Source organism: Piliocolobus tephrosceles, chromosome 15, assembly GCF_002776525.5.
Source record: "Piliocolobus tephrosceles isolate RC106 chromosome 15, ASM277652v3, whole genome shotgun sequence".
NCBI lineage: Eukaryota > Metazoa > Chordata > Mammalia > Primates > Cercopithecidae > Piliocolobus > Piliocolobus tephrosceles.
The window spans coordinates 93,614,468-93,628,029 of NC_045448.1; the positions used below are offsets into that span (position 1 = coordinate 93,614,468).

Genomic DNA, 13,562 nt, shown 5'->3' on the forward strand with positions numbered 1-13,562 from the left:
AAAAAAAAAAAAAAAAAAAAAAAAAAAGCAAGCTGAAGAAGAAAGCACACTATATGAAATTTTATAACATTTATGAGGTAAGCTGCTGCTAGTGTCCTGCTCAGCACCCATTTCCCCTTGTTTCCACAAAGGGGACCCAATCTCATTCAGGGTGGCAACTTCCCAGCTAGCACACTTCATTCGCCACTCTTCCTGGCAGTTTGGAGTAACCAGGGAAAGGTTAGCAGAAATCCACAGCATGGGGCCTCACATCAAATTATCACCTTTTTAAAAAACTGCTTTAATCGGCCAGGCACGGTGGCTCACGCCTGTAATCCCAGCACTTTGGGAGGCTGAGGTGGGCAGATCACGAGGTCAGGAGATCGAGACCATCCTGGCTAACACAGTGAAATCCCGTTTACACTAAAAAAAAAAAAAACAAAAAAATTAGCCACAGTTGGTGATGGGCGCCTGTAGTCCCAGCCACTCAGGAGGCTGAGGCAGGAGAATGCCCTGAACCTGGGGGGGCGGAGCTTGCAATGAGCTGAGATGGCACCACTGCACTCCGGCCTGGGCGACAGAGCGAGACTCCGTCTCAAAAATAAATAAATAAATACATAAATAAATAAATAATTTGTAAAAACCTGCTTTAATCCACATAACTGTATATATCTATGGAGCACACAGTGATGTTGTGACACATATATAGTGATCAGATCAGAGTAATTAGCATATCCATCATCTCAAACGTCTATCATTTCTTTGTTTTGGGAATATTCAATATCCTCCTTCTAGCTATTCCAAACTATACACTATTGTTGGCGGGGCGCAATGGCTCACACCTGTAATTGCAGCACTATTTGGGAGGCTGAGGCAGGTGAATCACCTGAGGTCAGGAGTTCAAAACCAGCCTGACCAACATGGTGAAACTCCCTCTCTACTAAAAATACAAAATTAGCTGGACACGGTGGCAGGTGCCTGTAATCCCAGCTAGTTGGGAGGGTGAGGCAGGAGAATCGCTTGAACCCAGGAAGTGGAGGCTGCAGTGAGCGGAGATGGCGCCATTAAGATCGTACCATAGGCCGGGCGCGGTGGCTCAAGCCTGTAATCCCAGCACTTTGGGAGGCCGAAACGGGCAGATCATGAGGTCAGGAGATCGAGACCATCCTGGCTAACACGGTGAAACCCCGTCTCTACTAAAAAATACAAAAAACTAGCCGGGCAAGGTGGCGGGCGCCTGTAGTCCCAGCTACTCGGGAGGCTGAGGCAGGAGAATGGTGTAAACCCGGGAGGCGGAGCTTGCAGTGAGCTGAGATCCGGCCACTGCACTCCAGCCTGGGTGACAGAGCGAGACTCTGCCTCAAAAAACAAACAAACAAACAAACAAACAAACAAAAAAAAGATCACACCATTCCACTCCAGCCTGGGCAATAGAGCAATACTCCTTCTCAAAACCAAACAAACAAAAACTATATGTTATTTTTATCTATAGTAATCCTACAGTGCTATAGAACACTAACCTTATCCCTCCTATCTTGCTGTAATTTTGAATTCTTTAACGAATCTATTCCTATCCTCCCCTTCCTCCTACATTTTCTAGGCTCTAGTATCCTTTGTTCTACTTTTTCCTTCTACAAAAATCAACTGTTTTGTTTAGCTTCCACCTATGAGTGAGGACATGTGGTGTTTAACTTTGTTTCTGGCTTGTTTTAATTAATCTAATGTCTTCTAGTTCCAGCCATGTTGCCACCAAGGACAGAATTTATTTTATGGCTAAATATTTAATAGTATTCCATTGTGTGTGTGTGTGTGTTTGTGTGTGTGTGTATATATATACACACACATATATATAGCTTTCTGTTTTTTGTTTTTTGTTTTTAAGAGACAGGGTCTCACTCTGTTGCCCAGGCTGGAGTGCAGTAAGGCAATCATAGCTCACTGCAGTCTCAAACTCCTGGGCTCAAAGAGTCTTCCCACCTCAGCCTGCTGAGCAGCTATGACTACAAGCAAGCACCACCATGTCCAGCTATTTTTTTTATTTCTGGTAGAGAGTAGGTCTTACCATGTTACCAAGGCTTATACCACATTTTCTTTATCCATTCATCCATGGATGATGGATACCTAGACTGATTCCTTAGCTTGGCTATTATGAATAGTGCTGCAATAAACATGAGGGTGCAGAAGTCTCTTTGACATACTGATTTCCTTTCTTTTGGATAAATGACCAGTAAAGTGCAATTGCAGGATCTATATGGTAGTTCTATCTGCAGTTTTTTGAGGAACCTCCATACCATTCTCCATAGCGTTCCTGGACCAAACCGAGGGTTGGGCTGCTTATTCTCATGGCCCAAAAACGAGATGCAGATGGACTGGAAAAGAAGGGAGTTTATTTCTGTAACTGGGTACAGTGAGAAGGCCTGGAATATATCCCTAGACCAACTCAAAATTATAAAGTTTTCCAGGGCTTATATACCTTCTAAGCTATATGTCTACATGTAAGTGTGTACTCATTTAAAGACATAAGTGATTAACTTCTTCTAATCTATCACTAAGATCTGAGTGCTGAGGACCTTCTTCTGGAGCCTCAGTAAATGTACTTAATCTAAGTAAATCCAGGTGCTGGGGTGATTACCCTTATTATCTTGTCTCCTGCTAAATCATGGAGGTTTGAGGAGTTCCTTCAGACCCCCAATAAACTTGTTTGTGGAGGTCTGGGGAGTTTCTTCAGATCCCCAATAAAACTTGTTGAATCCTAAATGGGGCCTTTAAGAATTCCTTCATTATCTTGTCATGATTCAAGGCCTAGGAAAGGCCTGGGCAAAACTTCTGATGGGCTTTTATTACATTCCAGCCTTTGTATGAGGGCACCGGCTCTATTAGCTTTTAATATTGAACTTAACCACTCAGTGCTGGAACAGTTGTTACAGAGGCCTGCGTTAGTGAGACCTGGCCTGCCACAATAGTGGTTGTGCTAGTTTAAATCCCCACCAGCAGTGTATGAGTTCCCTTTTCTCTACACCTTTGCCAGCATTTGTTATTTTTTGCTTTTTTGACATAGCCATCCTAAATGCAATGAGACGAAACCCGGTTGTAATTTTGGTTTGCATTTCCTTGATGATTAGTGATGTGAAGCATTTTTTCATATATTTATCTGTTAGCCATTTGTATGTCTTCTTTTGAGAAACATGTTTAGATCACTTGTTCATTTTTTAATCGGATGGCTTGTTTTTTGCTGTTGAGATGTTCCAGTCACCTACCTGATAAAAAGGACAGACTCAGTTGGTATGAGACTTTTTGTCCTTTGCCCTTTTGCTTTTTTCTGCCTGGAATGCAAATGAAATGCCCAGAAGCACAGCAGCCATTTAAGGAACAATGTGTTCTAAAAGCATACACTACAGATGTCAGAGCAAGGAGCCAGGTCATTGACTTTATCATGGAGCCACTGTCTAATCCCAACCTGGTTGCCATCAGACTGCTTGTTATATGAGAAAAATACTCCCCTTTTGGTTACACCACTGAATAAGATTTTATGTTATATGCAATCAAATGTAAACTCCAACTGATATGGTGCAAAACAACACTATAGAGTGTTACCAACATAACCATGTCAATCGTGGTCCAAGGATAAAGAGATGCATGGGAATTCAAACACCCGATGTGGGATAATGGTTTTCTCTGGGTGGGAGTGAGGGGATGACACTGGAGAGAGGAACGACTGGAGACTTCCACTGTAGTGCTAATGTCTGACTTCTTATGCCAAGTAGTGAGTACACAGGTGAGTTTTATTACCTGTTATATCCTTTTGTGTATTCTAAATATTTTATAATAAGACGTGAGTATATGGCCGGGCGCGGTGGCTCAAGCCTGTAATCCCAGCACTTTGGGAGGCCGAGACGGGCGGATCACGAGGTCAGGAGATCGAGACCATCCTGGCTAACACGGTGAAACCCCATCTCTACTAAAAAATACAAAAAACTAGCCAGGCGAGGTGGCGGGCGCCTGTAGTCCCAGCTACTCGGGAGGCTGAGGCAGGAGAATGGCGTGAACCCGGGAGGCGGAGCTTGCAGTGAGCTGCGATCCGGCCACTGCACTCCAGCCCGGGCGACAGAGCGAGACTCCGTCTCAAAAAAAAAAAAAAAAGATGTGAGTATAAAGAGTAGGTGAGAGGAAAAAACGTAATGGTAAAAAGGGAAAGGCCTGTTTACTGGTTGGCCCACCTGATTAGCTGTATCTCCTTCCACCAACAGAATCTTAAGGGCACTTAGCTTAATGAATCATCCAGCTCAACATTCTCACTTTGTCCAGGACTTGCTGCCTTCCTTCGATAAGCATAATTAGCTTATTCCTACCCTCAATGGCCAGGTTCTGATACATACCCCTCCTGGGATGGGGTAATAGGGAAAGGCTCCCCAGCACTCCCCAAGAATCAGGCATCAGACGTACTGTATCAGTGGAGTGTAATGAAAGAGGTGGCACGGAATGGCTTGGACATACACAAGGCAGGGCCACAGTCCCAAAGATTGAGCTCACAGGTCCTGGGAACCTGAGCTTCTACACTGTGGAAACGCTTCCTAGGTGGTTCTGAAGCATACCTCTTGTTGAGAACCCCTGTCATGAATCATGGTCTTTATCCTTATCTTCCCAGCCAGAATATTTAAGAGCATTGCATTCTACAGCTTATATCACAAAATATTTTTTAAATTTCCAAATATAAAATGACATAATATTGAATGAATAAACTTTTGAAAATGACATCATTCTCTCTGATCCTGACTATTCTGCTGTTCCCCCTCGGGAGGATATGCCCCACTCCATCCACCCCAGAAAAAGCTTAGTCCATCCCTCTGTCTCTCAGAACCCAAGAGCCCATTTTCCAGAAGATTTAGCAGGAAGAGGTCATATGTGTTTGGGGAGATCCAATATTCTCAGAAATGTTCCTCCATGTTTCCAGACTATTCTACTGCCCCAGATAGAGTTGGAGAGGGTACTTCCTGGAGGAACAGACAGCCCAGGTGGCGGGGAATGGCAGCTGTCAACAGCAAGGAACCCACTACCATCACTCTTTTTTTTTTTTCTTTTGATACAGAGTTTTGCGGTTGTTGCCCAGGCTGGAGTGCAGTGGCACAATCTTGGCTCACGGCAACCTCCGCCTCCTGGGTTCAAGTGATTCTCCTGCCTCAGCCCCCCAAGCTGCTGGGATTACAGGCATGTGCCACCATGCCCGGCTAATTTTTTGTTATTTAGCAGAGACAGGGTTTTACCATGTTGGTCAGGCTGGTCTCAAACTCCTGACCTCAGGTGATCCACCCACCTCGACCTCCGAAAGTGCTGGGATTACAGGCATGAGCCACCGCGCCCGGCTGCATCACTCATTTTTAATGAAACTCTTCACACAGCCTCCATCTCCATTTCTAGGCTGATGCCTAAGGATATTCACACCCAGAGTCAGGCACAGGGCTGAGGGTCAAACTCAGGCTGAGACTCTGTGTCCCAAACTGCATGGGAGAAAGTATCCCTTCCCACCCTCTCCCCTTTAGATGGAATCAGTGTTCGGCCCCAAAGGGGCCCAGAATCATCTATCTGCTTTCCCATTTGACAAGTGAGGATGTGGAGTTTTAGAAGGAGGAGACACTATACCCCAGCTGTCCCTGTAGGTTCCTATCAAAGCTGGGATGAGAATTTACATCTTTCAACTCCCAAAGTGGTTATTTTTTAAACTAGGAGTGAATCTAAAAAGCTGCTTTTTTTTTCTTTGCTCCAAAACTTTCAAAGAACATTGTTTTCATCACCAAATCTTCAAATCATGTGCCAGAATTGCAAAAAGGCTTAAAGGCTGGTTTCACTTCCTGTGTGGAGGCAGCCTGCCATTAATTGGAACAAGTGAAAAACTGGCCTCCAGGCACACACACCACTTGGGGAGTCCATGAATATTTATCACCTCACTGAGAATTCCCTAAGCAGCACAGTGACAGAAAACAACGTTCAGTTAAGTTTGAGTCTCTGTTCTAATATTCTCCACTAAGACAGCCCGTTCTTACTTGTGAAAGTGATCATTTTCAAAACCAGAATGAAGCCAATCTACTATTGGTAGCTCTAATAACAAGGCCCTAAGGCTTAAAATAACAAAACAATTTCCTTCTCCAAAATAAACAAGGCTTTCCTTTGTGTATCTAATGAGAGGCAAGACCACAGCTAAGGCAAGTTCTAAGATGTTTACTGTCCCTGAATGCTGAGATATCTAGAGCCTCAAGGAAAAAGCAGATTACACACAAAAAGGGATCTGTCAGAAAGCATTTGCGTAAGTGCCAACCTGAGATCTAAATCCGGAGGATGGACCCCTCCCGGAGTGACCTAGGGCAGAGCACTAACCCTGTGAGGATTGGATCTTGTTTTGAAGGAACCGACAGAAATACATGGAAGGCACAGAGTACAAGGAGAAACATACAAGTGGAAAATGTGCTGGCACAAAAATCCAGGCATTGAGCTTCTGAAAAGAAATGGGGCTTCTCTAAGCACAAATATAAATGTTCTTAGCTTTTGGTGTAATTTTGTTCCAAACATAAAGCCAACATCTGTTCTCTCTCACTCCCTCTGCCCCTTCTCCCTGCCACCTCCAAGATGCATGGAAAATCCATTTACCATTGAGTGAAAGAAGCACTGATAGTTGAAGATCTAGGCAAGAAGGACGAAATAAAATGCTTTAGAATTGAGTGTAGGTTTCTGGCTGGGCACACTGGCTCACGCCTATAATCCCAGAACTTTGGGAGGCCAAGGCGGGCCAATCATCTGAGGTCAGGAGTTCGAGACCAACCAAGCCAACACCATGAAACGTTGTCTCCACCAAAAAATATGAAAATTAGCTGGCCGTGGTAATGGGTGCCTGTAATCCCAGCTACCTGGGAGGCTGAGGCATGAGAATCGCTTGAACCCAGGAGTGGAGGCTGCAGTGAGCTGAGATCGCGCCACTGCACTCCAGTCTGGGTGACAGAGTGAGCCTCCATGTCAAAAAAAAAAAGAACTGAGTGTAGGTTTCTCAGTGAAATGTTCAAGACACAATCACCCTTTCTTCCTTTATCACTCTGAAACACCAGGACCTGAGGAGGTGACTTGGCCATAGCAGCCCAGGGTTTCACATGCAGGCCATGTCCCCAGATCCTGCTGCCTGACAATGGCCCCGAGAGTGAAAATGTGGCAGCTCCCACGAAGGGAGGGTTGTCCAGCCGCAGAGTCTCACAAAACTAGGGAAGATCTAGGCCCTCCCTTCCTGTGGGTAAGAATCTTTCACCCAGTTCAACAGCCATGGTTCAGACAGAGAAAACTAAGGCCTAGGAGGGAGGAAGTGCCAGGATGGCAGGTATTCTTAGTATCCTTGTTCTCCAAAAGGGGCCTGCTGATCCTAATGGAATTCTCTGCCCCTGCCAGGCTGCATTTTTAGCACTTTAGCTGGAGGCAGGAGTTGGAGACATAGAATGAAAAGAGAGGGAATTGGTTTAACTCTGGTCAAGGGTTAGCCAATGCCCGGAGTGCCAGAGGGAGAGTAATCAGGGTTCCCTCCAGGACACCTGAGGGCTGGCTCACCCATGCCATCAAGCAGGAAGCACCAGGAGCCAGGAGTGCACCTGGGGCTCACGGCCCTTTCCATTTCCTACAAGACCACCCTGCGCACACATACTCACACCTGTACATGGAATCTATTCTACGAACCAAAGCCTCATTTTCTCTATGTTGCAGCCAACCGACCTCATTGGGAACACCTAGCTCGATGTGGTAAGAAGGAAAAGAATTTTCTGAGCCGGGCGCGGTGGCTCATGCCTGTAATCCCAGCACTTTGAGAGGCCAAGGCAGGTGGATCACAAGGTCAGAAGTTCAAGACCAGCCTGCCCAACATAGGGAAACCCCGTCTCTACTAAAAATACAAAAATTAGCCAGGTGTGGTGGCGGGCGCCTGTAATCCCAGCTACTCAGGAGGCTGAGGCAGAGAACTGCTTGAACTCGGGAGGTGGAGGATGCAGTGAGCCAAGATTGCGCCACCTGCACTCCAGCCTGTGTGACAGAGCAAGACTCTATCTCAAAAAACAAAACAAAACAAAACAAAACAAAAAACAAAAGAATTTTCTGCATGTTCACACTCAAAAACCCTAAAACAAAACAAATACCAAAAAAAAAAAAGAAAGAAACCACACCCACTTTGGAAAAGAGTTATGTGGGAAAAGTTGAACAGGAACTGGACTTCATTTTTATACCTTCCTGAGAGGCACATGACAGGAAGCTATTCCTGTACTATGTCAAGTCTGAACTCCATAAGGGAAGGTATGGGGGCAGGGGTAGGAGGGGAGTGGCAGTCAGCAGGGCGGGCCCTGCTTCTCTGGAGAACTGCTTGGTCCTGGGTGGGTTTTGCTCAAACTACTAGGGAACAAAACCCTAAAGAGCTGCAGCAAAGGACTTGGGCACTCTAAGGTGACACCCCAGGGCCCGTTCACCAAAGCATTCTGAACAATGGAGGGTGGACCACTCAGGAAACACTTCAGTAAGAAAAGAACCCTCCTCCCAACACCTTTTGTCTAGGAAAAACATTTCCCCCAAACTTGAGTTCAGAAGAATGGAGAAGAGCCATTGGTAATTATGGCAAATATATTTTAAGCACGTATCACCTGCCAGTAGCTCATTACATCCTCCTAACTATTCTATGCAATAGAGTACCCAAAAAGGAAGAGAGGTCCTGAAAGTTAACCACCACCCCCAAAGCCCCAGAGGCCAGTCCCGGTTAACACTTTCATTCCAGTCCCCAGAGGCACAGTGTGCTTCACATCGTGTGAGCCCCCTTTCAGTTTTTATAATAATTAACCTCCTGCTGAGACACATACCAATTCAAAGCCATATGCTTTGGGTTAAGATTAAACTAATGACAAGGGCCAAAGTCAAGGCACCAAGGACTACCTGCCCCTGATCAAGGAGTTGTTAGAACTGTGTTTAACATAAAAAATTACCTTCTGACTTTTTTTTTCTAGTTGGAAAAGTTAGGACAATATAAAATATGTTTGGGGTTAACACAATCCAAAAATCTCTCTTGTTTTAATTGACTAGCTCCTCCAGTAATGAAATCATGTTGGCATCACAGCAAAATAAAAGATTGTTTTCTATTAACCAAGCCCCGAATGTGAGGGCATGGGAGCTCCAGCAATTCTGTCTCTGGAAAAGCCAGTAGGAAAAGAGAAGGGTAAGGAGCACCTGGCAAGGCATGCAGGGGCTTGGTTCTTTCATGCTGTGCTCTGATACTCACTGATCACCCTATAGCTCCACGCAGTGTTAGCAGTGAACAAGACAGCAGCCCTGCCACCAGGAGCTTACCTTGTAGTGGGGGGACAGTGGAGGAAAACGAGCAAAGAAAAAGGTAAGGCCAGGTGCAGTGGCTCACGCCTGTAATCTCAGCACTTTGGGAGGCCAAGGTAGGCAGATCACCTGAGGTCAGGAGTTCGAGACCAGCCTGACCAACATGGTGAAACCCCATCACTACTAAAAATACACAAATTAGCCAGACGTGGTGGTGTGTGCCTGTAATCCCAGCTACTCAGGAGGCTGAGGCAGGAGAATCACTTGAACCGAGGAGACAGAGGTTGCAGTGAGCCAACATCAAGCCACTGCACTCCAGCCTGGGCAACAGAGTGAGACTCCATCCCCCCCACAAAAAAGAGAAATCTATTGCCTGACCAACATGGAGAAACCCCGTCTCTACTAAAAATGCAAAATTAGCCGGGCATGGTGGCGCCTGCCTGTAATCCTAGCCACTCGGGAGGCTGAGGCAGGAGAATTGCTTGAACCCGGGAGGCGGGAAGTTGCGGTGAGCCGAGATTGCGCCATTGCACTCTACCCTGGACAGTAAGAGCGAAACTCTGTTTCAAAAACAAACAAAAAAAATTACTGTTAATTTTTTAAAAATTGTATTCAGCTGTGCATGGTGGCTCATGTCTATAATCCCCACATGTTGAGAGGCTAAGGTGGGAAGATCGCTCGAGCCCAGGAGTTCAAGACCAGCCTGGGCAACATAGTGAGACCCTGTCTCTACAAAAAATAAAAAATTAGCCAGGCATGGTGATATGTGCCTATGGTCATAGCTACTTGGGAGACTGAGGTGGGAGGATCACTTGAGCCCAGGAGGTTGAGGTTACAGTGAGCCATGATCATGCCACTGCACTCTAGCCTGGGTGGCAGAATGAGACCCTGCCAAAAAAAGAAAGAAAAGAAAAGAAAAGCATTCCACTTAGCACTTTAATGGGTCAAAATAATTTTCTAAAAAGTATTCATTTTTAAAATATCCACCATGTACTTTCAAAAAGCATTTGAAGCCTTTGTAATAAAGCCCACAAGCAAGAGAACAACTTAAAAGTTCCCTCTGGGAAGATGTTTACAATATACTGGAATACATGTTACAATATCAGTTTGGAAGAGAAATATTAACATTAAAGAATCTCAAAAGCTTAATTTACTCTAAGGGTTGAGTTTAGCTGCACACATAGCCTCATCATGAGCTAAGTCCTCATAATGCGTTCATTTTTATCCACATCTATATTTATCTTACTCCATCCTCTCCTTGGCCCTTCAGAGAGCCACCGCTTGCCTCATTTTGCTGCTCAATGGCACCCCCATCTGAGACTGAGCAGAAAGGAAAGACTGGAAAGTCTTGAAATGCTCCTGGTTTGGCAGTTCCAGTTCTGTGTGTGCATGTCTTTGTGAGATGTGTGGTGTGTATGTGTGTTGGGGGGGAGAGGGTAATTCCTGGCTTAAAATGATGCTTAAATTTTATTTATCCATTCCTCGATACTTCTACAGTGTAGAATCTACACACACATTCTCATTATCTCTCTCTATCTCTCTCCTGTGTGGTCAGCAAAGCACTCAGACCCACAATGTGTAATACGAAAATCTTAAAATTAGATGAAGAGTCCAATTTCCATTTTTAATTTCTTCATACAGCACTCCTTTGTGCTGTAATTCTGCCAGTGAGAATCCCATTCTTTAAGCTTTTCATAAGGTGAGACGTAAAACTGTCAGACATCTCACAAGTAAAGTTCAAAACAAAAAGCAAAAAGTGCAAGAAGAATAATTGGTGAAACTTTTCATTCTTCCAGCTGGGTGGATTTTAAAAGGCCTTTTTATGATTGTCTGATTAAAGTTGATTGTTGGCTACAAACATTTTTTATTACAGCCTGTTAAAAATTTAGAAAAACAAAAGAACTCCAATCTTGAAGTATTTAACACAAAACTATCGTTCCCATTACTTTCTCCATGGTTCTCACCACATTCACTACCTCCAAGACTATTCACGGGCAGCCCTCACTAGTAGCAACATACAACAGATTTGCAGCAGATTATGAAAAATGGGTCTGGCAGAAATGCTGAGGAATTTTTGAAGGTTTAGTGGGTGGGGGCGGGGGGGGGCAGTGGAGAACAGAACTGCTTTCGTTCTTTGGCTGGTTTTTGGCTCTTAAAGTTTGTTTCAAATTGCTATGTTGCCCCAAATTATAAATTGCTTATGTAATTTAACGTGGAAAAAGAGGTGCATTGTTTAAGAATTTTTCATTTGAGTAAATGAGCTTTCAAAGGAAAATCTCAAAGGAAAAACTTTTAAGTAACTTACTTGACTATAAATTGAGCTTTCCAGGTATTCCTAAAAAACATCTTTGATTATAATAGGTGAAGGCTAATCAAGTGCATTCACGACCAAAAGAGATAAAATCTGCATTCTGAATGGAAATAGAAACCTTTTAGCTAAGAGAAAATACTTGGAATGTGTTTATTTAGCATTTTCCCCCTTTCGTTCTCTTTCAGGTAAAGCCTGATAAGTTTATTCCAGCTTCCTCAAGAAGTGCATCAGCGATCAAACTTCAAATCTGTTCATCACTCACTCCCCAAATAAGCTGTTCATGCAGAATGAAACCGGCCTTCCTTGCCTCCACTTATCAACCCAGCATCTTGTATTAAAATACTTGGAACATGCCGGGCGCGGTGGCTCAGTACTGTAATCCCAGAACTTTGGGAGGCCGACGCGGGCAGATCACGAGGTCAACAGATCGAGACCATCCTGGCCAACATGGTGAAACCCCATCTCTACTAAAAATACAAAATTTAGCCGGGCGTGGTAACGCGCGTCCATAGTCCCAGCTATTCGGGAGGCTAAGGTAGGAGAACCGCTTGAACCTGGGAGGCGGAGACTGCAGTGAGCCGAGATCGCGCCAGTGCACTCCAGCCTGGCGACAGAGCGAGACTCGGTCTCAAAAAAAAAAAAAAAAGCCTGTAACAACACTTGGCTGCGTCCAGATAAACGTAAACGCTGTCGAGCACCGTAAATTCTGTTCTGCCACAACAGGAGTGAAAAGAATGCTCCCCTTCTCCAGGTCCCCACACTCTCTGGGTGCCCCTACAAAGGGATGCTAATAATGTCCGTAAGGGCCCAGTGGGAGCAGCCAGGACCGCCGTCCCTCCCTGGCCGGACGCTCGGCCTCAGTCTATCGCGGCTCCCCGAATGCAGCTCCGACTCCCGCAGCCCGTTCGTTCGCCCCGCGCGGGTCCCTCGGGAGACCGAATCTGTGGCCCCCGGGAACTCCCGCCAGAGCGGGGCACCACCATGCAACTCTGTTTAGTGGAAAGTTCTCGTCGCATTCCAGACCAGACCTGCTACCTACGTTCCACTCGTACGAACTTCGAGACTTGCAGCGCGCCCAGCGGAGCTCGATTTCCTCCTCGGCGGTGAAGAGGGAAGGCTGCAGCGCCGACCCCGACCCGGCTTCACCACGACGCGCACCCACAAGCCGGGCTGGGTGCCCTCGGGACGCTTGAGGGGCCGCGGTCAGTGGACGGAAGGTTCGCCTGCGCCCCCTTCTCTGGCACCGCAGTGGCTGGAGGGTGTTTGCAAACTTGTCCAGCAGCCAGGCGCGCCCCTGTGGACGCGCTCACTCCCCTGAGCCCTCTGCTTCCTCCTGGGAGCCCCCACCCCCTCGCCTGGCCCCCAGCCGGACGCACTCACCTCTACTGCAGAGCGCGGGGAGGAAGAGGCCCAGCAGCAGCGGCAGCGGGGCCGGCCCCATCCCGGGGCTGCGGATCTGTAATTTCTCTCCGGACGGACGGACAGATGGACGTCCCGAACCTGCCCTGTCGCCGGCTAAGCGCGCCAGCGAAGCTCCCTGTCCAGGCGGCCCCGGCAGCGAGTGCAGAGTGGCGGAGCCCAGCGGCCGGCGGGTGGTGCTGAGGGCTGGAAGGGGCGGGCCGGGGGCCGAGCCGAGGCCGACCAGGGCTGGAGGAGAGGGGCGGGCAGGGGGCCGAGTCCCGGCGGGCCCAGCAGGTTGGGGTGGGAGAGGGCGGGAGGACGAGGGGGAGGAGGGGCGAAAAGGGGAAAGGGAGGGGGTTGGAGAGGAGGGGCGGGCCGAAGGCCACCGTGGGGCGCACGGCGGGGAGCTGGGAGGAGAGGAAGGGGAGGGGGCTGAGACCGGGAGGGAGCTGGAGAGAGAAGTGAAGGGGAGGGGCGGGCTGGAGGTCCAGAGGAGACGGCCCTGGCCGCTGCGCGGGTCCGGAGCCCCACACCTGTGGGT

General features: G+C 47.0%; 1 protein-coding gene across 1 annotated transcript in view; it reads right to left on the reverse strand.

Moving 5' to 3' along the window:
• MERTK (MER proto-oncogene, tyrosine kinase) overlaps nt 1-13,312 on the reverse strand; it is a 131,377-nt gene extending 118,065 nt beyond the window's left edge. The window contains exon 1 of the mRNA XM_026449785.2: nt 13,001-13,312. Within this exon, the coding sequence (XP_026305570.1) occupies nt 13,001-13,061 (61 nt within the window). The 5' untranslated portion in view covers nt 13,062-13,312. The remainder of the gene's footprint in view (nt 1-13,000) is intronic.
• Between the last annotated feature and the right edge of the window lie 250 nt (nt 13,313-13,562).